This window comes from Rattus rattus, chromosome 4 (genome assembly GCF_011064425.1).
Source record: "Rattus rattus isolate New Zealand chromosome 4, Rrattus_CSIRO_v1, whole genome shotgun sequence".
In the NCBI taxonomy this organism is placed as follows: Eukaryota; Metazoa; Chordata; class Mammalia; order Rodentia; family Muridae; genus Rattus; species Rattus rattus.
The window spans coordinates 23,744,934-23,770,346 of record NC_046157.1 but is presented as its reverse complement, the minus strand read 5'-3'; the positions used below and the strand labels follow the sequence as shown (position 1 = coordinate 23,770,346).

At 43.3% G+C, this 25,413-nt stretch overlaps 1 protein-coding gene and 1 pseudogene across 1 annotated transcript; one reads left to right on the top strand and one right to left on the bottom strand.

Annotated features, from left to right (window-relative positions):
- Nucleotides 1-521: 521 nt before the first annotated feature.
- On the bottom strand, nucleotides 522-1,189 carry LOC116897878 (annotated as a pseudogene).
- An 8,223-nt stretch (nucleotides 1,190-9,412) lies between these two features.
- On the top strand, nucleotides 9,413-24,603 carry Tex55 (testis expressed 55). The gene is made up of 4 exons (XM_032899394.1): nucleotides 9,413-10,327; nucleotides 11,263-11,409; nucleotides 13,922-13,984; nucleotides 24,526-24,603. The coding sequence occupies exons 1-4, from the start codon at nucleotides 9,413-9,415 to the stop codon at nucleotides 24,601-24,603; spliced, it is 1,203 nt and encodes a 400-aa protein (XP_032755285.1).
- Nucleotides 24,604-25,413: the final 810 nt, after the last annotated feature.

Below are 25,413 nucleotides of genomic sequence, written 5' to 3'. Positions count from 1 at the left end.
TTTCTGTGCCCACTTGGATAGAAACTCACCGTGAATTTCCTGTGGAGAACTCTCCCGGGCTGTTCCCGCTTTATTTACTAAAAGAACAGAATTGGAAGTTTCTCCCCATTTTAGCGCTCTCCAAAATGGGTAATAGAAGATTCAGTTTGGGAAGCCACAAAAGGTGTTTCTCATTCAAGCATGGAGCCCACACTGACACTACCTTGCTGATTATAGACCCTGCAGAGACCTAAGGAGTCGCCTATACATTTCAAAGGAAGCAGTCAGCAGGGCAGTCGGCAGGGCGCTGTGAGATGGAGGGGCAGAATGCTGGCGAAGGCACAGAGTAAAGAAACCCGAGAAAGTTTGGGTTCCATTTCCATTCCATGAGCCAGTAGTATAGCGAGCGAAGTGCATGACTTTGGCTGTGACCATGCCACAATCTTTCTACGGAACTGCAAGGACCCATTCACAGCTGTCAGCTCTTATGCTGGGGTCCCAGTGCTGTGCGAGCAGTTGCAGCCCCCAAGCCCTGCAAAGACTTAAGGCTGGGGTGTATAACAGAGGTATTTTTTGCCATATCGGAGCTCTTTCATGAAGACTCCTTTAGGGAAAAGTCGTTTGGCTTCCTCTTCAGGGAGGTGGGGGAGGACCATCGCGCTCTTTCCATTCTTCCAATCAACTGGGGTGGCAAACGGCTTTGCTGCTGTCAGCTGGAGAGAGCCAATCACTCTGAGCATCTCATCAAAGTTCCTGCTGGGTAAGGGTAGACAGTTTGAGTTTCTTGTCAGGGCCAAAAATGAACACAGCACGAGCCGTCACAGGCACGCCTTTAGCATCCTTCTCTGCTGGATCCAACATGCCCAAAAGGATCGCAAGGTCCCTGTCCTTATCATCCATGATGGGAAATGGTAACTTTTCTGTGGGTGCCGCACCATTTGTAAGCACTGATGTCCTTGCTCCAGGCAAGATGGTCCCCAACACTGTCTACTGAAAGAGCTACCAACTTAATATTCCTCTTGGCAAACTCTGGCCCCCGCTTTGCAGCTCTGCCAAGTTCTGTGGTCCGCACTGGGGTAAAGTCCTGTGGGTGGGAAAAGAGAATGCCCCATGAATCTCCCAGGGAATCGTGGAAGCGGATGCAGCCGATGGAGGTATCGACCTCAAAGTTGGGGGCTTCGTCCTCGAGAAGCAGCCGTCCGGGCATGGCGGCAGTGGTGACACTGGGAACAAGGAGGTACAGCCGCAGCAATGGACCTAAAAGTAGCTTTGTAATTTAAAAAAAGTATATGAAGAGAGATGTATCACCTGCTCCGTGCCGCCGCTGCTTCCCACACTCCCAACACAGCAGGAAGACAGAGCCATGCTCAGCTAGAGCAGTAGGCTTCCCAAGAGGTCCCGGGAGGAGTCTCGGGAGGGTGAGATAGCCCACTCTACACAGACCGCAAAGACCAATGGAGCCACCGTAAACAAAAGGGAATCTGCTAAAGCGAAGAAAGTGTCTGTCTAAAACGGGCTGAACACCAGCATATGAAAATGTAAGAAATAAAAGAGTCACAAGTCACAAGCTCAACACTCGCTAGCCCAATACTCAAGGACCCCGAAAAAGTGCTTTCCAAAATTTTCAGTGTTTTTCCACTCCTGTACCCCGCCCCACCACCACCACCACCACCACCACCACCACCACCACCACCACTACCACCATTTTGTTTTGTTTGATTTGAGACAGAGCCTCACAGAACTGTGACCTGGAAGTTGAAGTCCGCAGTCGCTCAGGGTAATCTTAAATTTCTGATCCTCCGCTTCCCAAATGCTTGGACTTGCATGTTCCGCCATGTCATTTACACAGTACCGGCGATCAAACGCAAAGCTTTATGCGTACTGGGCTGGCAATGAACTGCATCCCCAGACCCTCTTTTCCTTAGGCTTTTGGTGTGTTTTTACTATATTATATTCAATTATTTTATTATTGTTCATCATATTTTCATATAATTTTGTTTGTACATTTTTTCTCTGCTCTCCCCCTCCTTCTCCCTTTCTTCCCCTCCCTTTGCCCTTCCCCACTCTCTTTCTCTGTTTCCTTTTATGTCCAATATGTTTCCTCCCGTCCCTCTCTTCTCCTCTCCTCTACTTTTAGTAGAATTTTTGAGTTTACCTGACTTGATTTGGGATTGTGTTGGCTTGTTCTTTTCTCCTTGAGGTAGAGTAGTTTGTTTCAGTTCATTTTTTAAACTCCCATTTTAATTTTAATTTTCCCTTTACCTTCTTACAGCTTTCTAATTTTATTTTCCCATTTGTTTTTTTCTTTCCCAATCCTTATCCTTTTCTCTTCAACTCCAGTATTTGCTTCTCCACCTCCACTGTCCTTCATTTCATTTCTTTAACCTCGCTCAAGTCTCCCTTCCCCTTCCCCCTGTGTTCTTTTGTCCATGTCCCATACTATTTCCACTTTCTCCTGAATAATTAAAATTTACAGCATATTCTACCTTAGTTGTCCCTTTTTCTGCCTTACGCTTGCTGGCGATGTGTATTTCTCTGTCTTGCTTGTTTTGATGTTGTTGGAGTTGTAAGGATATAACTCTTCACTGGAGCCATCAAGAGTGGGCTCCTGGGAGCTGGAGAGATGGCTCAGTGGTTAAGAGCCCAGGCCGTTCTTCCAGAGGTTCTGAGTTCAATTCCCAGCAACCACGTGGTGGCTCCCAACCATCTGTAATGGGATCTGATGCCCTCTTCTGGTGTCAGAAGACAGCTACAGTGTACTCATATACATAAAATGAAATGAAATAAAGTGGGTTTCTCACAAAGAAGAGCCCCAAAGAAAAGAAGAAATATGGAACCAACATATGCACAAATCACAACACAGAAATGTAAGAGGATTATGAAAAATGTGAGGAACATGACTCCCTCCAAGACTATAACTCTTCGACGACTGAATTTACACAGGAAAACAGATGAAGATTTCAAAAGTTCACCAATAAACATGGCAAAGACCTCAAAAAGTGCACAGATTAATACAAGGCTTGGAAAAGAAAAACGTAGAGGAAAGAGTAGAAAAATACACAAGAAAATCAGCAACAAGGATGAAAAAGTCAGCAACATGGAGAATTTCAGCAATTGGAAAACAGAGGAGAGCATCACCAGCATATTCTAGTGAGAACAAAGAAACAAACAGCAGAGCAAGAAATGAAGATCAAGGTAAAAAAAATATTACCAATAATTTAAAACCACAAATGAGCAAAGCCACACTCTGTAAGCCTCCTGGAATACTATCAGGAAAGCAAACCAAAGCATTCACAGACTAGGAAGAGCCACTAAAACTTAAAGGTATCAAGAATTGATTCAGTCAAATTATAGCAAAACTCCCCCAATCTAGAGAAAGGGTAACACAGACATTAAATACATCTATAACCACAAATATATACATGACTGAGAAGAACCCCTCCACGGCATAGTAGAGTCAAGATGACAGGTACAAATCCAAGAAACAGTGTCAAGCGGGGAAAGTCCCAACTCACCTGCAAAGGCAAACACATCAGAATGGCTTCAGCTCTCTCAGCAGCTGCCCGGAATGAGGAAAGGGAACTGTGTACCTCAAAGCCTCAGAACAAGTGCCTTCTGGTTGTTAATGCTACATCTAGCAAAGCCACCGATTGAAACTGACGTTGAAATGAGGGCGTTGCAAGATGGGCACCGAGCCAGGGCTGCTGAAAACTCTTAAAGGAATACTTTATGCAGAGGAAGAAGGACAGTTTCCATCATGAGAGCACAGGGGAGAGTAACTTCATCAGGAATAGAACAACACGGGGAGAAAGGAAGGAATCCATTGTGTCTAACACAGTGAACCAGCAGACCCCTAATACTCATAGGAGAGAAAGAAGAGAACAAGCCAACCAACCATAAAACCCACCAGTAGAGTCTTAGGAGCTCCTAAGTATCTCTCAACAACGACCTTACAGGCTCATACGTTTGAACGTGTGGTTGTTGGAACTCTTTAGGAAGGATTAGGATACGGGGGCTGGCTGGCGGAAATGTGTCATTGGGGTGGGTCTTGAAGGCTTCAGAATCTCATGCCATTCCCAGCCCCTCCCACCCTCCCTCCTTCCTTCCTTTTTTCTCTCTTTCCGTTTGCTGATCAGGACATAAGCTCTCAGCTATTGCTCCAGCACCATGCCCATCTGCCTGCTGCCATGTTCCTCTGAGAATACAGACTTTAACTCTCTAAACCCTAAGACCCAATTTTTCTTTTGTAAGTTGCCTCGATCATCATGTCTTGTCACAGCAATGGAAAAGTAACTGAGACGTTGGCCTCTGCGTACCACCCAAGACTGGTTAACTGGACTGAAAAATGTATCCAGTTCTCTGATGTTTCCTAGAAACACATCTCCATTTTCTACTGAGGTAGAGAGTCAACAGATAGAGGACAATCAATCAATAAAATGGACGTTGACCATAGATCGGCATGGCTGATGAAGTAGACTTCAAAACTAGTCCAAAGAGAAAAGGTCACTGAATAAGAAGAGGTAACAACTTATTTTGAAAATATAACTGCAGCGCTGGAGAGATGGCTCAGTGGTTAAGAGCACTGACTGCTCTTCCAGAGGTCCTGAGTTCAAATCCCAGCAACTACATGGTGGCTCACAACCATCTGTAATGGGATCCGATGTCCTCTTCAGGTGTGTCTGAAGACAGCTACAGTATACTTATATATAATAAATAAACAAATATTTTTGAAAATATAACTGCAAATCGTAGGCATAAATCTTTGCAACTTACTTTTAATAAGGGTTTAACCTCTCTCCAGCTCACCACCCAGCAGAGACAGTGGAAGAGAAAAGTTACTAGATATGGGGCAAGTGGACCTGCTCAGCATTAGTTCTTTGGAGTGGAGCTCAATCTTCTTTGGCAGCCATTCAGTCCTGCAGCAAACACCAAATACGACTCAGCAGCAGCAGGCCAAACCTGTAGGAAGGCAGATACGATGCAGTACCCGTAGTTCAATCCTGAAGAAACTGCAAGGCTCACTAACCAGCCTGAGGTGAGGCCGCGGAAGCAGCAAGCTGCTGCAGGAACCTAGACGTCAGGAGCAGTTCGTGGGTGAGTTTCTCTCAATGGTGACATTACCACAAGTTGAGCTCCACAACTCTATGTAAAGTGACCCAATACATGTGTGTTGTTAGCAAAGAATAGCAAGGTGGAGCAAACCAAGCCAAGGCTCAGTACATATTTCCCACTGTCTGTAGGGTCATAGTCACAATCCCACCCCTGGTCCTTTCACACGTTTGCTATATCAAAACATCCTTTCACCTGTGTCTGCTTCAGGAAAACATTCTTTCCCGTGTCTGCTCCAGCAAAACATCCTATCACCTGTGTGCCCCAGCAAAACGTCATTTGGCATAACAAACTTTCCAAAGACGCTAGAAGTTATCACTTCAGCAAATAGATATTCAGTAAATATTGGCGCTCTTGGTTCAACTAATCAGACACTAATGGGAATAAAAAGCCAGATAGCTCCCGAAGCAATATCAGTGGATGACCTCCTCTCACGAAAAGGTAAGTCACCCAAACACAAAATCAATGAACAAAGGTTAGAGTTAGACTACACCGTAGAGATGGCTGAGTGGTTAAGAGCACGTGACGCTCTTGTAGAAGATTTGGGTTCAATTCTCAGCACTCACATGGTGGCTCATCGTCATTTTTAATCCCAGTTCCAGGGGGCCTGACTGCCTCTTCTGGCCCGTGAGGACACTGCATGCACTTGCTACACACATGTAAAATAAAATAAAAAATATTTTCTAGTGAAAAAGAGTACGTAGGGCTGGAGTCGGAGAGGTGATGAGTGGTTAAGCACTTTTGTTGCTCTTTAGGAGGACCTCAGTTTGACTTGCATCACCCACATGTGGCTCACAACTGTCTGTAATTCTAGTTCCAGGGGAGCCAGTATCCTCTTCTAAACTCCATGGGCACTAGGCATGCAAGTAATGCGCAAACATACGTGCAGGCAAAAGGCAGGAAATGGAATGAACCTAACTAAAAAGCAGGTGTGTGAACAACTTACATAGATCTATAGCAAGTAACATGACCGAAGGGCTAATCGTCTCCTATCTAAAGGAAGCCAGATGAATTCAATGCAAAATTGTACCAAGTCTTCAAAAACATGCTAACATATATGAACTCAGAGAGGCTATGGCAGCATGCCAGGACCTGCACAGGTTCGAGCCAGATGCTGTCCCACCGCTGATATGAGGAAGTGAACATAAGCTCCCGTCTCTGACCCAGAGACTATCTCCAAGTGACATCTGCTTATAAAGGACAAATCCAGTGTGTCCAATGCATTAACACTGGATATATTAATCACACTTGAGCACAGCCCCCCTGCCCAGCAGTAGATGGCCCACGCAAAACAAACTCAATATTTCTGTAGTCCTTTTTTTAAAAAATCTCATATTGCTTTGTTTGGACATATTCTGTCTGATGGTCTTTTGCTTGTATGGGATGGTTTCCAGTTATGTGTTTTTACGGTGTGTTTCTTGTGTCTTTTTCTTTGTTTTTTTTTTTAATTGTTTTACTGGGGGGGGTCATATGTTTGTTTTCTAAAGAGCAGTAGAAAAGAGGGCATGAAGTTGGGCGAGTGGGGAAGATCTATGAGGGATTGGAGGAGGAGAAACTGTAATATATTGTATAAAATCGTTTTCAATTAAAAACATATTGATAAGCAAGAAAGTACCAACACCAATTCTTCTCAAACCGTTCTGTTAAAAAGGGAGTCAAAACTTCCAAACTTCATTTACAAAGCCAGCTCTGTCCTAGTTCCAAAATCAGATGAGGATACAATGAAATGAAAAACAGTCACCATTAAACCAATTTCCCTGATGAATTTCAACAGAAAATTCCTCAAAGCATCCTTGTACAACTCAAGACCACAGTAAGATAATGGTGGATCACAGTCTTCTTGAGTTCATTCCAGGTCTGTAGGAGTGATTCAACAGTGCACAGCTGGTATGAGTTTAAAATTTAATTGTAATCCCTGATAACCACCAATAAGAAAAATTAGAGTCACAAAAGGAACAAAGTAGGGATTAATATGATAAATGACCAAAAGACTCAATATAAGTACAGTAACAGAACAATTAAGGATATGAGTCCATATTCCTCATGCATGATCAATCTAAACGTAAAATGGACTAAACTCTTCCAATGGAAGAAAGTTTGTCAGAATACAAACTGTGGGCAAAGAGAACTCACTTGCTATGTTAACATCAGGCAAAATAAAATAAAGCTTAGCTCCTAAGCTGTTATAATAGACAAGTATTTTACATGAAATACTGAAAAAACTAAACTGAATACAAAGATAGAGCAATTGTAAGTCATACATGTTTGTTTTATGGAGTTTTGCTGGCTTTACACCTGAGATAATCTAACAGATTTGAAGTGGGGGGAGGAGGTAATTTTACCAAAGCGGTTGGAGATTTCAATATCTTACTTTCAATAGTGAATGAAATGATAGAAGTTTAAACTAGTCAACAAGCACCTGCAGGTCACCAACACTTAACTCAGGAAAGAAACACCTAACTCAGGAAAACCACTTTACCCAACAAGAGCAGGCACATACCCTTCTCATGGCCTATTTCCTTAGACCACGGTATGTTAGGACACAAAGACAGCCTCTGCACATTAGAAAAGATTGTGTCATGCAAAGACTCCTCTCAAAACACCGAAGGATGAAGCCAAGGATTAATCATGAAAACTCAAAAACTCATGAACGTTTCTCGATACTGCCAATGCAGAATTCCTAAGGGGACGTGAGAAAGCACTTTGAGATAGGTCAAAACAAAACACGGCACACAAGAAAGCTATGGGATGGGGTTGGGGATGTAGCTCAGTGGTAGAGCGCTTGCCTAGCAAGCCCAAGGCCCTAGGTTCGGTCCCCAGCTCCGGGGAAAAAAAAAAAAAAGCTATGGGATGCGATAAGAACAGCAGCAAAACAAAATGTCTGGCTACAAATATCCTCACTGCAAAAGATATCAAACCAATCTTGTAATGTGTAAATGTGTATACACAGCCATGGATTTGATGACGTGTGTCAGGAGGTATTAATGAAAAGTATATCTTTAACACTGAAGAAATGTTTTCTTTATGGTCCTTTTGCTATGATGGCTATATTTAAATGGAAAAGCAGAGACACAGTCTAATACCTTTTTCACAAAGATGTACGTTATAAGACAGTTTACCAACTACCTATGCTAAAACATGGCATCCATTTCTTTCATAAGGTCTTAAATACGGCAGATCATTTAAAAATTTTCACTCAACGAACATTTTTGGGGTCTCTCCTTTGTTTTAGGCACTCATTCATACACGGCTTCATCTCATTGTCTCTGGAGTTTCCTCTCTGATCCTGAACACATGGAGCTGGCCCATTCCCTCCACAGATTGACCCCAACTATTGGCCTTTAAACTTTAAATCTCTTCTCTAATTGTTAAATGCAATTAGACTTCTGGTAATAGATTGCCTGACCTCATTATTTAAGGTTAACTTCAGATGAGGCGTGCAAATCTTTAAACCTGCTGGCCGCTGGCCACCACTACCAAGTGCAACTTCTCTATTTGTCAAACTATTTCTTCTGTTGTGTGCCCACGCTGTGGAACTTGGTTTGGCCTTCTCTCACTAACACTGTTTCTGCTGTGAGACCACTGGGCAGGAGAGCTGTAGAACCTATTCTCATTGGCTCTTCCTGCTGTTCCTTCAGCCATAGTCCATCCATCTAACTCAGCAAGAAAGGGCCTCACATGCCACGCAGTATGACTGGAACAAGGCAAAGCCAGACCCCAAAGCAGTGAGAATTGAATATTTAGTGACAGTAGTAGCATACCCTTTTAGGTGTGGGACCCTCATGTCGTTGGTGGGAGTTAAAAGAATGGTTCCTGGGGTTGGGATTTAGCTCAGTGGTAGAGCGCTTGCCTAGGAAGCGCAAGGCCCTGGGTTCGGTCCCCAGCTCAAAAAAAGAAAAAAAAAAAAAAAAAAAAAAAAAAAAGAATGGTTCCTGAGAGAACTTAGTTCCCACACTACCTGAACCTGCTTGGGAAAAAAAAAAAAAAGACAAAACAAATAAACAGAACGGTACAAGGAGAGGAACAGCTCTAGGCACCAGTGAAAACCGTGAGGCCTCGTTGCTAGGCTGTGACAAAGAATCCAGATTGCCCACCTACGGGATTCACCTCTTGTCAGGAGACAGTGTCCATGGGCAGTCTTCCTTTGTGATAGTGATTGTTGCCCAGTCATCGGCCAGATCCATCCATCTACCTTGGGCTGTCACAGCAGAGATGGAACAAAGCCCGACAGAATCACAAGGTCATGGAAGGTTGCCTAGACAACCAAACCCAGGCCCCACCCACAGTGCCTGGCAACTAAGACCAGTCAGAGGTGCAGCGGGAGATGGCTGAGCCTCCATTAGAGGTTCCAGATGAATCCTTGAACCATGAAAACGCAGACCAAACCCCAGATAACCAGAAGACCAACACAGAGGAAGCAGGCCAGGTCCTTCACAAAGGTTCTGAACATGCTGGGGTTGGATCCTCTGAGCCAACTGGTGACAAGGTTTCAGGCCAAGGCACTAATGCAGGGTATAGACAGGCCACCCGAAGAACTTCTGAAGAGGCAGAGCAAAGATCTTCTCAGTCAACTGAGCAAAGATTGCCTGGCCTTGTGGAGAGGAGAGCGTCTCAGCCGGCGGAGCGCAGGCTCTCTGAAAGGAGAACCTCACAGCTACCCAGTCAGCCACTTCCCAGCATATCTGAGGGGAAAACCTCCGAGAGGATAGATGGCCAAGTGTCTTTGCCATCTGGTGGGAGGTCTTCTGAGCAGGCTGACCCAGGAAGTTCGGAGCAGGATGACCTGAGTTCAACAGATGAAACTTACTATGCTTCAGGAAAGAGTCAACGACAAACGGATTACTGGTTTGAAGACCCTAGTAATCCCCACAGGCTCAGTGAGGAGATTGAAAGGGACATTATCCAAGTTAAACCAACAATAGAAAATCATTCTGGCTACCGCTCATACTACAAAACTCTTGCCCGCACTGAGAACCAATCATTAACTGATATCCAGGACATCAGAGAAGTTGGCCAAAGAGTACAGCCTTGCACGTTTGAAGACAATGAAACAGACAACCCATCCAAAGTTTCAACTGCGGACGAAACAGAAAGCACAACCACTGTCCAGGCCTACACCCCATACGACACTGAAATCATGACAGACACCCAGTCCTCGCGTGAAAAGCTCCCCTCCATCACAACCAATGTGTACTATCCCTCCAGTCCAGAAAAAATTCAAACCACAGAATTCACTGCTGTGAGTAAAAGGGATGTGTTGGGAGGTTGGATGCTGTGATTGGTAGGACCTGTGAGGTTGAAAACAAGACCACCCAATAGAAAGATACATGCTAACGCAGAGATGAGAGATAAACCTTATAACTAGCACATACGACCCGCAGGTCTCAGGAAGGGTGCAGCACAAAAGAGACGTGTTGCCTCCTAATGATCGCCGAGCCGCTCGGGAAGGGTCAGGGAACCAGGATTTAGGAAACCAATGTTTCTGGTTCTACTACTAACCCTGTAACACTAAGTCACTTCTCACCCTGGAAGCATAGCAGGGGAATTTGAAGGTCACTGGAGGGGTTGGGGATTTAGCTCAGCAGAAGAGCGCTTGCCCAGGGAGGGCAAGGCCCTGGGTTCGGGCCCCAGCTCCGGAAAAAAAAAAGAAAAAAAAAAAAATGAAGGTCACTGGAAATCGCCCGTGTGAGGGCAAGTATTTAAAGTAGAAGAACCGAAGGCATCCTTCCCCCAGGTTTTGAGGTGCTTTGTAGTGCTTAAGGCTAAGTTGAGTCTCTCAAAGAGCTGGCCCTGAGGGTCTGCTGGCAGTTGGTTACTTTAACAGATATATTTTCTTCACTGGTGTAACCACTGGACACTTTAAGCTCTCTCGCTCGCGCTCTCTCTCTCTTTCTCTCTCTCCTCTCTCTCTCTCTCAGACACACACACACACACACACACATACACACACACACACACACACACACACACACACACACACACGATGGAGGTAGTGTAGCCAGTATCTTTCTTAATTCTTGGTATGAAATCTTAATTCTTGGGGTTAAATTTCATCAAATCCAGATACAACTGGTATCAACAGCAAAAAATAAAAAAATAAAAGAAGTGCTGTTACTTTTAGATTTATTTAAAAATAAATTAATAAATCTTTTGGGGTAAATATTTCAATTTCAGGATATCACTACAGAATTTGAGCAAAGAAGGAGTTCTCAAAAATACAGTCAAAGTTACAGAGGACGGTTCCCTCTGATTGTTTTTGATGATCCCTACCAGGTTGCACTCCGCTACATGGAGAAGCACAGTGTTCTTCAGATATTCCAGGTAAAGCTCTTAAGTTTTACCTTTCTCCTTGGTTGTGGTGGAAGAAATTTGCTGGAAAAGGTGGGGGCAGGGCAAGAGAACACAGTCTGTTTCAGAAATTAGTGTTGTAGACTTCCTAGTTCTTCCTAGTTCCTGTGTTTATAAATCTCATTGATCCCAGGATTTAAAGTCCAGCTTCCTTTAAAGATAGTTCTTCAGCACAACGGAAGTAGGAGGAATTCTCGCAGCTCTATAGTGTGGCGGGCTCTGTTCCAAGCATATTTCTTTTTCATATTGGTATTATTTGACAAGAAATGCAACAGTGTGTAACACTGTAACAGTGTGTGCGGTGAGCAACTGATTGAGACAGGTGTAAAGGTAGAGTAGTTCGCCTCAAACGTTGCGTGCGAAGTGGGAAGGTTTGAAGCAGGGTATAGACCGCTGTTTCTCAGCCTGATGTCAGTGACCCTTTGGTGGGAGTTAAATGACTCACAGAGGTCACCTAAGACCAACATCACACACCGATATTCACATTATGACTCACGACAGTAGAGAAATTACAGTTACAAAGTAAAAACCAAGACAATTGTATGCTTGGGGTCACCGCCACACGGAGCTTCATTAAAGGGTTGCAGCATCGGGAAGGTTGAGACTCACTGGTATAGGGAAAAGAACAGACACCACACCCCATCAGCCCCACCACTCAAGTTCTAAGTCGGCCACATCCTTGTGAGCTGGGGGATATTACTTAGTGTCCATGGCTCTCAGACTCCTCCTATGAAATGGGGATTTTAAAATATCTACTTCATTAGCCCTGCCTTTTTGACGTTTCCATCTTAAAATGCTTTTCTTTCTGGTTGGGACAGCTAGGTTTCTGCCTTTAATCAAAGACTAGGGAGTGATAAACGGAAGGAGGAAATGTAGTAAAGAAAGCAGAGTCTGGGGGCTGTCAAGGTAGCTCCATGGATTCAGAGCCCTTGCCTTTTGATCTAAAATGCCTGGTGATCTGAGTTCAAGCTCCAAATCCCACGCAAAGGTGGAAGGCGAGAACTGACTCCGTGAAGCTGTCCACAAACCTCCACACACACACTGAAGTACACGAGCGTGCGCGCACACACACACACACACGCAACGCACATGCACACGCATGCACACCTACACACGCCTAATAATAAATTTAATTTTTTCAAATATTGACTATTCTATAATTTTTCAAATTAAATGAAAACAATGTTTATGAATGCATTGTGATATTAAGGAAAATAAATTATCTAATATGTATGTTGTTTAATAAAATATATAAGGGGCTGGTGAAGTAGCACAGCCAGTGGATGCTTGCCTCACATGCACAAGGTCTACAGCACCACACAAGTAATTGATTAATTAATTAAATATGATTTCCAAGTAGATATTGGATACAGAATTGAGTGCATAGGTAAAGTAAGTCTATTTGAGTATATTATTCCTGAAATTTACCTAATTATTATTACCTGCAAATGAAAGCTTTGTTTACTTTAATGTTTTGACAACAGCAAAAAGTATGGAAGTCAGTGTCACAAATCTGATATATCCTTTCTCATTTAATGCTAAAACTAAACATTCTATCACGCTACAGAGTCAAGCATCTCAGAAGATTGTATGTAAAGCTCCCGTGTTTTCTATTTCTATTCAAAAGGCCATTATTTTATTCTTTTTTGAGCAATTAACTTATTAATTGATCATCTAATGATATCACAGTTCTCACAACACTTTAAACTCTCCCACCACCTTTTCGGTCTTCAAAAAAAAAAAAACCTGAAAAATGCATTGTTACTTATTACATTTTGATCCCTCTAAATGTGATCTTAATTTGCCTGATTTCATCCAAATAAAGTAAGTAAGGGGCTGGAGAGTTGGCTCAGTGGTTAAGAGCACTGACTGCTCTCAGAGAGGACTCAGGTTCAATTGCCAGGACCCACGTGGCAGCTCACAACTGTCTGTATCTCCAGGATCTGACACCCTCACACTGAAATACATGCAGGCAAAACATCAATTCACATAAAATAAGAATAAATAAATCCTTGAAGAAGGAAGGAAGGAAGGAGGAAGGGTGGGAAGGAAGGAAGGAAGGAAGGAAAGAAGGAAAGAAGGAGGAGAAAGAAAGACAGACAGACAGACAGGAAGGAAGGAAGGAAGAAAGGAAGGAAGGAAGGAAGGAAGGAAAAAAGAAAGAAAGAAAGAAAGAAAAAGAAAGAAAGAAAGAAAGAAAGAAAGAAAGGAAGGAAGGAAGGAAGGAAGGAAGGAAGGAAGGAAGGAAAGAAAGAAAGAAAGAAAGAAAGAAAGAAAGAAAGAAAGAAAGAAAGAAAGGGGAAAGGAAGAATGAAAGAAGGAAAAGTAGGAAGAAAGGAAGGAAGGAAGAAAGGAAGGAAAGAAGGAAGGAACAAAAGCAGGTATTAGGAGACATGTGGATGTCTTTCAAATGTCTCTGCAACATTCTAGGGTAGGGCTGCAAATCTCTCAGAACCAAACTACGGTGCGTTGTGCTTTTTCTCAGCAGATCACTGAAAAACTAGTCTATGAAATGCCAGACGACCCACTGCGTTTCATGCTAGACCAGGTATGCACTGGGAGAGGGAGCAATCCTTCTTTTCTCGTTGCTGGAGAACTGCGCGTATGCAGCCAGATGAACAGCTCCAGGTCATCATGAAGGAACCCCACTCGCAGCTTCCAGTCAAGAGTTCTTACTAAAGTGTAGAACGAAGATAGGTATGGTGGCTCACCTCTTTAATGCCAGTGCTGGGGAGGTAGAGGTGGGCAGATCTCTGCGAGTTCAAAGCCAGCTAGGGCTACATACTGAGACCCTATCTCAAGCTGAAAAAGAATTTCTCCAGCATCACAGAACCCTCTCTCCTCACGAGTTCCCAGAAAGGAATGGCTTATTTTGACCTTTATAAATATGCTCACTTTTCCTTAAAATTTTACTGTTGAACATTAATCATAAAACACTTTCATTGGGGCTGGAGAGATGGCTCAGAGGTTAAGAGCACTGACTGTTCTTCCAGAGGTCCTGAGTTCAATTCCCAGCAACCACATGGTGGCTCACAACCATCTGTAATGGACGCCCTCTTCTGCTGTGACTGAAGACAGCTACAGTGTACTCACACACATTAAATGTTAAACACACACACACACACACACTTTTGTTTAGACCTACGAGCTCTCTGAACTGTCTTTGAATGGAACCATCTATAGCCAGTAACATTTTTGTCTTGCCTTTTTTGCCCAAAATTATGTCTGTGAGATGGATCTGTTGCATGTAGCTGTTCATCCATTTTCACCATGTAGAATGCTATTCGCCATGTAAAAAACTATGACCAAGTCATTCTCTTTTCATGGACATGCTGATTATTTCCAACTTGGAGTTATTACAAAAAATTACTGCTGTAAAACTTCCCACCCATGTCGTTCACAGGTACATGTCTCCTGGCTCTGTACCTTACTGACTGGATTGTAGAGCATGTGTTTGCTTAGCTTCAAATGGGTTGCTTCCCTTTTCTAGCATGAGTGTGCCAGTTACACCCCGCCCCCACCAGCTATGCCTTTCCAGTGTTCACCGTCGTCACTGTATTCAGCCATGGCTGTTGGTTCAATTCAGTGTCCTTCTGCTTACAGAGCGTTTGTAAAGACTTATTTTTCTATGGTATTGCTTCATGTCTTTCCCATTAGCAGCAGGCTTCTATATGTTCTGACCCTGTGTGTTTAGTTAATCAAGTGTTCCCTATATCCTTCTCTCTGTCTTACCTTATAGCTCTTATCTTTTGATGAAGAGAAATTCTTAAGTATAGTATCAAATGTAACAATATTTTTCTTTATGATTAATACTTCAACCATCTTATGTTAGAAGCTTCACCCACATTTGATGATGGCTTCCTATGTTATTTTGCGTGTGTGTGTGTGTGTGTGTGTGTGTGTGTGTGTGTGTGTGTGTGTAATGAAGCAGTTTGCTTGCTTGTTACCTTTCACATCTATGTCCACAATCTTTAATCAAATTCATGTGTTATATGAGATTAGGCAAAGTTTCACTTCCTTCAACCATCAAAAAAAATCACCATAATATGCCCACTGATCTGAATTTCAATCATTCAGAATATTTATTTATAATTGTTTGAAAATAAGACAAATATCACGGCTGAAATAACTCAGTACCTAATAGAGAAATCTTGCCTGCTTTAGTCTTCTTTAAGCTCATCTTTGATATTCTTGGACCTCTATTTCCATATTAGTTTTAAGAATTATTCATTAAGTTACACAAAGTTGTGCCTCTCTCTATATACACACAACTACACTAGCACAGTGCTCCTCAACGTTCCTGACGGTGCGGCCTTTTAACACAGTTACTCGTGTTGGGATGTATTTCATTGCCACTTCATACCTGTAATTTTGCTACCATTTTGAATCATAATGAAAATATCTGATATGCAGGACATCTGATATGCGACCTCCAAGGGGTTATACAGGAAGAGTAGAAGGAAAAAAAGTATGCCCAGTCTTAATCTTCTTTATGAATACACTTTGATCTGTCTGTCTTGTTAAGAGGTATCTAATTTTGCATATTACCTTTTGGACTCCAATAATATTCATATCACAGCACACGCTCATGTGTGCACGTGCGCTCGCACACACACAAACACACACACACCCCCTTCAGGCCTAAAATTACTTCTACTAATTCTAGTTTAAATGATACCCTATTCCATATGACCCCCCATGCCTTTTTTTTTTTTTTTTTTTTTTTTTTTTTAGTGACGCGTAGGAATCACCTTCACAGATCAGCACTGTGAATGTGCAGTCAGATTGTCTGTCTGTTCATGTTGTTGCCGTTTTGGTTGGGATAATGACTGACGCAGTGCATTGCTTAGGGTCTCTGGAATAGTTAATGCTGAGTGAAAGTGACTGCTTTGTTTTATCTTATTTTTCTCTTTAAAAGTGTTTTGTCACTACCCCACCCTTAAGTGACAAGTTTATTGTTTGTAGCTGTCGTCGCTCACATTAAACGGGTTCCCTTCTCATAAACTCTCTGGCATTTTAAAATAAATTTTATCAAATTCAAGCTTTTCTTTATTTACCGTTGGAGATGACTTATGATTTAGGCGGGGTGATTTTGGCAAAGGGGGGAACTTTTTCCCCATTTTTAGAACTTTTCTGTCATACATGCAGAAAATTGCACATGGCCTGACTGACTAATGAAGTGATTGGATCTATCAAAATCACCAACCGAGTTGCTGTTGGAAGATGGGTCTTAAGGGGTCTCCCATGACTCAAAGCATGGAGCAAAATACAGGAAATGGTAGCAACAGCATAGCTTTATTGACAGCAAGTGCAAAAAGCACACTCTACGGAGCAGAATCAGTCGTGGGCAAACACATGGCTCAGGAACTGCCTTGTTTCCAGTCCAGGGATTTTAATTACAAAGGGGAAAGGAAGGGTTCACTGGAGGCGTGGGTCTCTCTTGAGCTGGCCTAGGTTATATAACCTTATGCTTACTGAGCATGTGTCAGCCATCCCATGATCCTCTCTGCTATAACGAGAATGATAAACAGTTCATATGCTGTAGCCTTTAAGTTCTTTATGACATCCCAAAGGTCATCTTGAGACTCTCTCTCTCTCTCTCTCTCTCTCTCTCTCTCTCTCTCTCTCTCTCTCTCTCTCTCTCTCAGACTCATGTGTATCTCTAAGGGAATACCTCCCTGGTTTTTACTTCCTAAACACGATCTCATTTTTCCTGTTCATTGGAGGGAGAGATGATCGCCAACTGTCCAAGAGATAGTATGGGCAAGTCCAAGGGGGACAGTCTTCTATTGCTAGGCTCTGGAGTTAACCTTCTGAGTCACACAGACCCGTTTTACCCCCTCGAAATCGAGACATGTTACCATCTCCTCGGAACTGAACTCAGTGCCTTCCTCTTTCTCCTATACAAACTACCAATTGTTGAGACTGCTAAATGAACATCCTTTTAAATGTCCTTTAAACATTTAACATGAGTGCAATCCAATAGGCATTGTTTACTGGAGAGCGTCCTTCTTTGATTAACGGTACGCTGATGAGACTCGCTCGTTGGATTCTTATCGGTATCCCTTTTTATCTGTGGATTCGCTCTTCTGAGTTAGACATCAGTGACCAGCTCGGGTTGTTATGGATGATGCTACATTAAACATACAGACACACGGAGGTCTTGGCCCACATACACATCTACTTCTCTACATATCCAAGCCCAGAATTGTTGAGACATGGAATATTGCCATCAATAGTGTGGTGTGTGTGTGTGTGTGTGTGTGTGTGTGTGTGTGTGTGTGTGTGTGTGTGTGTGTGTGTGTGTGTGTGTGAGATGTCCATGACAGAAGAAGATAGAGTTGCAAACAACTGTGAGGCTCCTGACCCGGGTGCTGGAAACTGAACTCAGTTCCTCTGGAGGAACAGCAAGCTCTCTTAACCACTGAACGACTTCCCCAGGCAACCTGTATTTTACTTTTGAATCCCAGCTCTTTCTTTTACACTGTGGATACTGAAGTTTGGTCTCTTGAACACGGCTCCCATTTCCTCAAAGCTGTGGTCGTGTTTGCTTGTGTCTTTTTTTCTTCAAGGCTGTCTGAATGTGAACTTTCCTCAACCCATCTTCAGTCACCTCGTTCGTTCTCAGCAGTAATAAAAATGATTCAAAAGAGATCGTGTGCTTTGTTGTAGCAACACCAACCAAAAAGGGGAAAGGGAACTGCACTCCAGTAAGATTAGAAGAGAATTAAATGCCACCGGGATGAGCTGAATGTTTAAACAGTGTCGAAGCTAGAGGAATAAATAACTAGGCGGTTTAAAGAGAAGGAAGCCAGAGAAAGGAAAAAGAAAAGAAGATAGAGAAGAGTAATGTATGTAGAATGAAAGTATAAAAAAATACTAGACAGAAAGCAATAGAGAAATACAGAGGGTAGGGTGTGGTGACTCACAACTGGAATCCCAATGCTTCCAAACCTACGGCAGGGGGATTGCTGTGAGTTCAAAGCTAGCCTAGCTACATAGTGAGTTCTAGGCAGTTCTGTGTAAAAACAGACTGGCAGGTGAATGGACTGACTGACTGACTAGCTTACAAAATGATTTAAAAAGGAGAGGAAACCACGTCAGAATATCTTCCTGAGAAAAGGGTGGGTTTCCCATTCCCCTGCCCGGATTTTGCAAGTTTCTTAGGGACAGCTATTTTTCTATCTGAAATCCAAGCAGTTTAAACCGGAAATTGCTGTTTGCTGACTGAGGCATCAGTATATTTCCCTGCTAATGGGGCAAGTGCTGGAGCCGCCCTCAAACATGGCGCCCACCAGCTTAAGCCAAAGACCCCTAGTTGGATACCTTCTCACCAGGTACTTACCTGATGTGGGAAATTTCCAAAGAGTGCCCTCTTTCTACCATCTATCCTCGTCCATTGTGAGCCTGCAAAGCCATCAGGCCAAGCAGTCTACTGGCTACGGGACAGGGATGTAATTGGTCCTCTGTTCCTTGGATCTACCTGTTCTGCCTCACCCCCCCCCCACCCCCACCCCCACCCCCACCCCCCCACCCCCTCCCGGCTGCCTGCATCCTTTTGCCAGATCCAAGCAGCCAGGCCCCCCCTTTCCTGTTGGTTCCCTTCCTCTGTGCACGGCCCACAGCTCAGGCCCTCCTTTGCTTCTCCACATAGCCCATTTCTCCCTGCAGCCAGGCACCGGATGCTCGGTTCAGATTCACACAGGTACAGGAGAGGGCTGGGTGTCTCCTAATGCACCATCTTCTCATACATACACAACTCCCTTTGTTGAAGCTGCAGTGTTTTCCTTTGGTGGTGTCATATTGTCCCGATTCTTTATTTGTGTGGCATTGTGTAGGTCTCTGTACATTAAAGCAGGAAGCCCCATTTTTATTAGTTCCGGCATTTAAAGTCTTCTATTAACAAGGTACGAACAATAATAGGAGCTCCTCTGGGATTGACTTGAATTGGAACGAGAGTTCTCAACCTGTGGGTCTCTCTCTCACTCTCTTTCTCACACACACACACACACACACACACACACACACACATATGTATACCGATCATAAGAAATACATATTTGGTTTACAATTCATAACAATAGCAAGCTTATGGTTATGAAGTAGCATGGAAAATAATTTTGTGGTTGGGAGTCACCACAACATTAAGAATTGTGTTAAAGAGTCACAGCATTAGGAAGGCTGAGAACCACTGGATTGGAGACAGGGCCTGTGCCTGATGCTAACTTTTCTGTACAGACTAAAGTTAGTGACAGGCGTGCAACCCATCTGGCCCCTGGGTAGACTGGAATATGAGTGTGTGTGTGTGTGTGTGTGTGTGTGTGTGTGTGTGTGTGTGTGAGAGAGAGAGAGAGAGAGAGATGTGTGTGTGTGAGAGAGAGAGAGAGAGAGAGAGAGAGAGAGAGAGACTGAGCTATAAAGCTGACACACTTAAGGAAAATGTGGCAGGTTTTGTTGTTGTTTATCTATGTAGTTTATGTTTCTAAAGGTCTTCATTCATTTGTAAATGTCCCAGTTTCTCTCTGAACTCCTTTCTTTGGATAAAGCAATGGCTTGGCTCTTCTTAAATCCACAGACACCTCCACCATCCGTACTCTGTAGCTCCCATCAAGTGTACGTATGCATGTTAGTTTGTGTCGTGTGCAGGTTTATGTGTAAGCACGTGGAGGCCAGAGGTCATGCTTCAATGTCACTTCTCAGGAGCCGTCAATCTTGGTCCTTCTAGACAAGATGGACCTGGAGTTTGCCAATTGGCCTGAATGTCCAGTGAGCCTCAGGCAGGGAGTGGTTCTCAACCTCCGAATGCCTTTGAATACAGTTTCTCATGTTGCAGTGACCCCCAACCATAAAATTATTTCATTGCTACTTCAACTGTAATTTCACTGCTGTTGTGAATCCTAATGTGAATATCTGTGTTTTCTGATGGTCTTAGGAAGTCTGTGAAGGTACTGTTCGACCCCTGAAGGGGTCATGACCCACAGGTTAAGAACCAGTGACGTAAGGGATCCTCCTGTCTCTACAAGAGCGCCGAGATTGCATGCTTGCGGTGGTACCCAACTTTTATGTCGGCACTGGCAGCCAAACTCAGGTCATCATGCCTACATCGCAAGCACTTTATCCAGGCCTTGCACGGTGATCTTTGTAAATCAAATTTCAGTAATAAAATTTCTACTGGGAGGCCAGGGGAGCTGAGGTGGTGAGTTACACCAAAGGCCAACGTGAAGCAGGAGTGTCTTTTAATCTTGGTGTTCCGGTATGGGAGGTAGAGAATTCCCAGCAGACACTCGTGGTCAGCTAGTCTGCTATACTTGGCTGAAAAAGAGCAAAGAGATCCCACAAGCAAGGTAGAAGGAGAAGACTGACAATCCAGGTTGTTCTCTTACCTCTGCATGTGCTCCAAGGCACCCAAAGTGCACATGTTCTCAGGGGTGGATGTACACAAACACACACACCACACACACACACTCACATACACACACATGCACACATACACACACATACACATGCACAAATACACACACATGCACACATATACATATACATACACACACATATGAACATATACACACATATGCACATATACACACATGCATATATACACACATATACACACATGTACATGCACATAAATACACATACACACATATACACACAAAATACACACACACACATGTACATGCAAATATACACACATGCAGACATATATACACACGTGCACACACACGCACACACACATACACACATATGCACACATACACACACATACACATATACACATACATGCACACACACATATGCACACACATATATATATACATACACATACATACACACATATGCACACACACACACACACACACACACACACACACACACCAAGACCATGAATTTGAGAGAGAAAAGGAGGGAGGAAGGAAATTCTATTTGGTCTTTGCTACTTCTGCCATTGCCTATGTTTTTCTTTCCTCTTGGTGTATTTCTCTTTCCTGGACAAGGATACCCTGATTTTAAAGACCCTGTTTTAATCATCTAAATTATAAGGTCATCTTCAAGTCAGTATCTTACCTTGCCTGCTTGCAGTGGGTGGCATTTTTAAGTAGCCTGTGAGAGCACTTTAGACAACCTTTTTTGTTTGTTTGCTTTGGCAATTCTGCAACTTTGACATTCAGCAGGTTAGTTCCCATCCACCTTGACTGTCTGTAGATTTTTGGGTGTGGTAACAGGCAGGTAAGTTACCAATAGGTAGAGCATTTTTGGTGAATCCTCATCCGCATTACATTTTCTGGACAAACGTACTCGGATGCGATACAAACATTCCTTATTCCCTTGGCCCAGGAGGCTTTATTAAGCCTGGTGTCAGTGTGCACATCTGGAGTCCCCATTTCCTTCATTGCAAATTTCTAGATTTCATTGAGTGCCCAAGGGGCACACTTCAGGGATGGCAGAACGCCCTTTCTTCTCACTACCCTTCTTTGTGGGAGACATTCTGCTGGGCCCAGGTAGGAAAGAACGGGTGTGGGGGACAATCTTGAATGCTCTGAATAGCATGCAGACTGAGTTCAGCTATTGTCCTTTGTGGAATGTTGGGGGTTTTACTGGCTGGTAACATGCTTAGAGTTAAACCCTGAGTTCTAGCTTATCCTTTATGACTGATGTCTTAGCTCAAAGGTTCAAGCACTGACCATGCTTCTTTGAAGATGCCCCACGAGCGCATGTTTCTGGTGTCAGATGGGCACAGGGCTCAGAAACACAAGGAAGGGATCTTCTCTCATGCACAGTCTCTGCTCCCTCTTTGGGATCTGGCCATGCTTGACCAGGCTACTTCACTGCAGAAAGACTAGCTTCTATCCGACTATGCTTTCTATTGGCTATAAATTGAAAAATAGAGGAATTAATTCCACATTGTCATTGACTACTTTTGGTTAATCCCAGAATTTGTAGGGTCTTCCAGTTTCTTTGTTTGTTTTGTTTTGTTTGCTGTTCTTGAAATTTGTTTTTGTTGTTGTTATTGGTAGTGGTGGTGGAGGTGGAGGTGGTGGTGGTGGTGGTGATGGTGATGGTGATGGTGGTGGTGGTGATGGTGATGATGGTGGTGATGGTGATGATGGTGGTGATGGTGGTGGTGGTGGTGGTGGTGGTGATGGTGGTGGTGGTGATGGTGGTGGTGGTGGTGGTGGTGGTGGTGATGGTGGTGATGATGGTGGTGATGGTGATGGTGGAGGTGGTGGTGATGGTGGTGGTGGTGATGATGGTGGTGGTGATGGTGGTGGTGATGGTGTGGTGTGGTGGTGGTGGTGATGATGGTGGTGGTGGTGATGATGATGGTGATGGTGGTGGTGATGGTGATGATGGTGGTGGTGGTGATGATGATGGTGATGGTGGTGGTGGTGGTGGTAGTATGTGTGTGTTAAAGGATAGGATCTGTGTTTTGTCCATAATACTTAGACATTACTTGCACTTTTGAGTGTTTCCTCCTACACATGAGCAAAATCTTTTTTGGGGAGTGGAGGATACATTCATTTAAAGCTTTTATCACAGAAATTTGAACTGTGGTATTTTGTTTACTTCAAAATTAGTTTCTAATTTTAATTATGATTTCTTCAGCTCATGATTGGACATTAGATTTTTTTCTATTAACTGTTAGGTATTGGAGTCCATGGCTGTTTCTGGGTCTCTAACTCGATCGCATTTTGTTAACAGACCCTCTGGAGACTGTCAAGTATTTGAAATGTCTTGACTTTTATGGCTAAGCGTATGGCTGCTGGTGGTGAATGGTTTGTTTGGAGTTGGGTAGAGGTTCCTTTTGAAGTTCTCAGGAAGTGGTGTAATATTGTGTCAGCGGGGGAGCATGCCCAGTCCTTTGAGCCTCCCAACACGGTTGGGGTTGCCTGTCTCCTGTCTACACCAGTTCTTTCCATCTCTGCAGTCTGCATGTGGTGGTGGTGGTGGTGCTAGGCACACTTTACAATTGCTGACAAGTGACCTTTGAACTGCTTTGAACTCTCCACCCTGAAGAGGTGTACCGTGACCTAGGACACTATTCTGACCATACCAGTTCTGCTTTAGTTGGTGATTAAATGTGGCGTACTTTCACCTGCATAGTTTTTAAACTTCCTGAGCCCTAAATCTTTCACCATATTTCCTACTAACAGGGTATCTCTGAGTTTTTGTTTTTCTATAATCATTGTACAAACACAACAAGCTTTCACTCAGCAAGGCGTTGTTACAGATGTGTAGAATTTCTCTTGTTTCCCACCGGCCCTTTCAGTTCTGTTTCTCTTGTCCTTGCTGTTTTTTTCACTTTATTTTTCCCTTTGTCACCATAGAATTGATACTGTTCCTTTTTTAAATTTCTAAGTGAAACATTTTTTAAACTGATATGGTTTTTAGGGCACTTTTTAGAGATATATATAAAAAAAGGAACAATGTATAATGAGTTATTTACCTTCTCACCCCACCCCTATACCCTCATCCCTCATTTCCCCTTTATCAATATTTTGTGTTTGTGGTATGTTAATTACTGTGAGCTAGTGCTGACACATTTCCTAACTGTACTTGACAATAGTGTTTCCTCTGTATTGTTCAGAGGCACAATATAGATCTTATCCAATAAATTTTGACAGAGGCATGTGACACCCCCCAACATATACTGTTACAGTCTCTGTACAAATAACCCTACTAGTGATTTTTTTAAAAAAAAATGTTTTCTGTTTTGTTTTCAATCGTGTTGGTGGGCAAGGTCTGACTGTGGCACGTTCACATAAGCGTAGGTCCCCACAGAGGCCAAAAGGGGGTTCTTGAAGCTGTCGTGAGCCACCAGGGGGTCCCAGGAACCAAACTCAAGTCCTCTGTGAGAGCAGAGGTGTGCTTTAAACCCGGGCCCGCTCGCCAGCTTTTGTGTCTGTATTTTTATAACGGTTTCTCTAGAGATTACACCATGTGTCCTTAATTGATGAAGTCCTAATTTATTTGATCTTGGTCAGGCCGAGGACTTCTAGTTAAACTTCTACGTATTTCAGCCCCAGGAGAAGTGTTAGTTCTGAGTATATCAAAATTCCAAATGGAAACTCCTTTTTTTATTCTCCTTAGGTACAGGACATGATCAGACACAGAGACGAAAGGGAGGAGGACATGATCAGACACCCAGACGAAAGGGAGGACATCTGAAGACGGACCTCCCCGCAGCACTGCTCTCTGTCAACAGTGTCACACTGCTCCCACTTGAAAAATGAGTTCTCAGTAGGCATCGGTGGTAACTCAGCCTAAATATGGTCTTAATTTTTAGGTCAGAATATATAGAGTGCCTTTGTAAATTTCACAGAACAATTATAGAAATCTCTGGATAATCACACAAAATATACACGTTACGGCTACTCACGCGTTGATATTTCAACACTTACTCCCACAAGCCTGAACTGGAATAAGGGTCTCCAAAGGGATGAGTGAGTGCTCGTAACCACACTCAACTCTCAGAGAACTCAAGAACCTCACACAGCCCTAAGCTGCTCACGAAACTCCAGTTGGAAATGTGTGAGAAACATTTTTTTTTATCCTTTTAAACAAATGATTCGTGTCAGGTCTGATCCATATGGTGGCGAGAAAATATTAGTCCCGTTTTCTTTCTAACTGCCGCATGTGACATTCTGTCATTAGTGAAGGAGATTTAATCTTCTCCTGGTTCTTGGCTGGCGGTAAAACCCAGACAGGCTCTACTACCCTGGACACATCTGTGCAGGTGAAGCAAAAATGTCACTTCCTCCTCACCTTTATCCCCTAAAGAAACCTGTATCATGTGTAATGTGTAACCAGTCAGACTGGTATCTCACAGCGGAAAGCTTTAGCCCAGTCTATCTGGAACTAGAGGATCTGGTTGGGAATCATTCTTGAGACGATGGTTTGACTCTTTTGTATGCTGAACATTCTTCTGTATGAACAAGGAGGCAGACTTGAGTCTTTGTATCGTTAGCTAACAATGTG

What these genes read in the sequence shown, in the direction of transcription:
- Tex55 (XM_032899394.1), top strand. Translation starts at nt 9,413, where the DNA reads ATGGCTGAGCCTCCATTAGAGGTTCCAGATGAATCCTTGAACCATGAA. An exon ending in AAACCACAGAATTCACTGCT is followed by an intron (nt 10,328 to 11,262) that starts GTGAGTAAAAGG and finishes TTTCAATTTCAG; the next exon opens with GATATCACTACAGAATTTGA. An exon ending in GTGTTCTTCAGATATTCCAG is followed by an intron (nt 11,410 to 13,921) that starts GTAAAGCTCTTA and finishes GCTTTTTCTCAG; the next exon opens with CAGATCACTGAAAAACTAGT.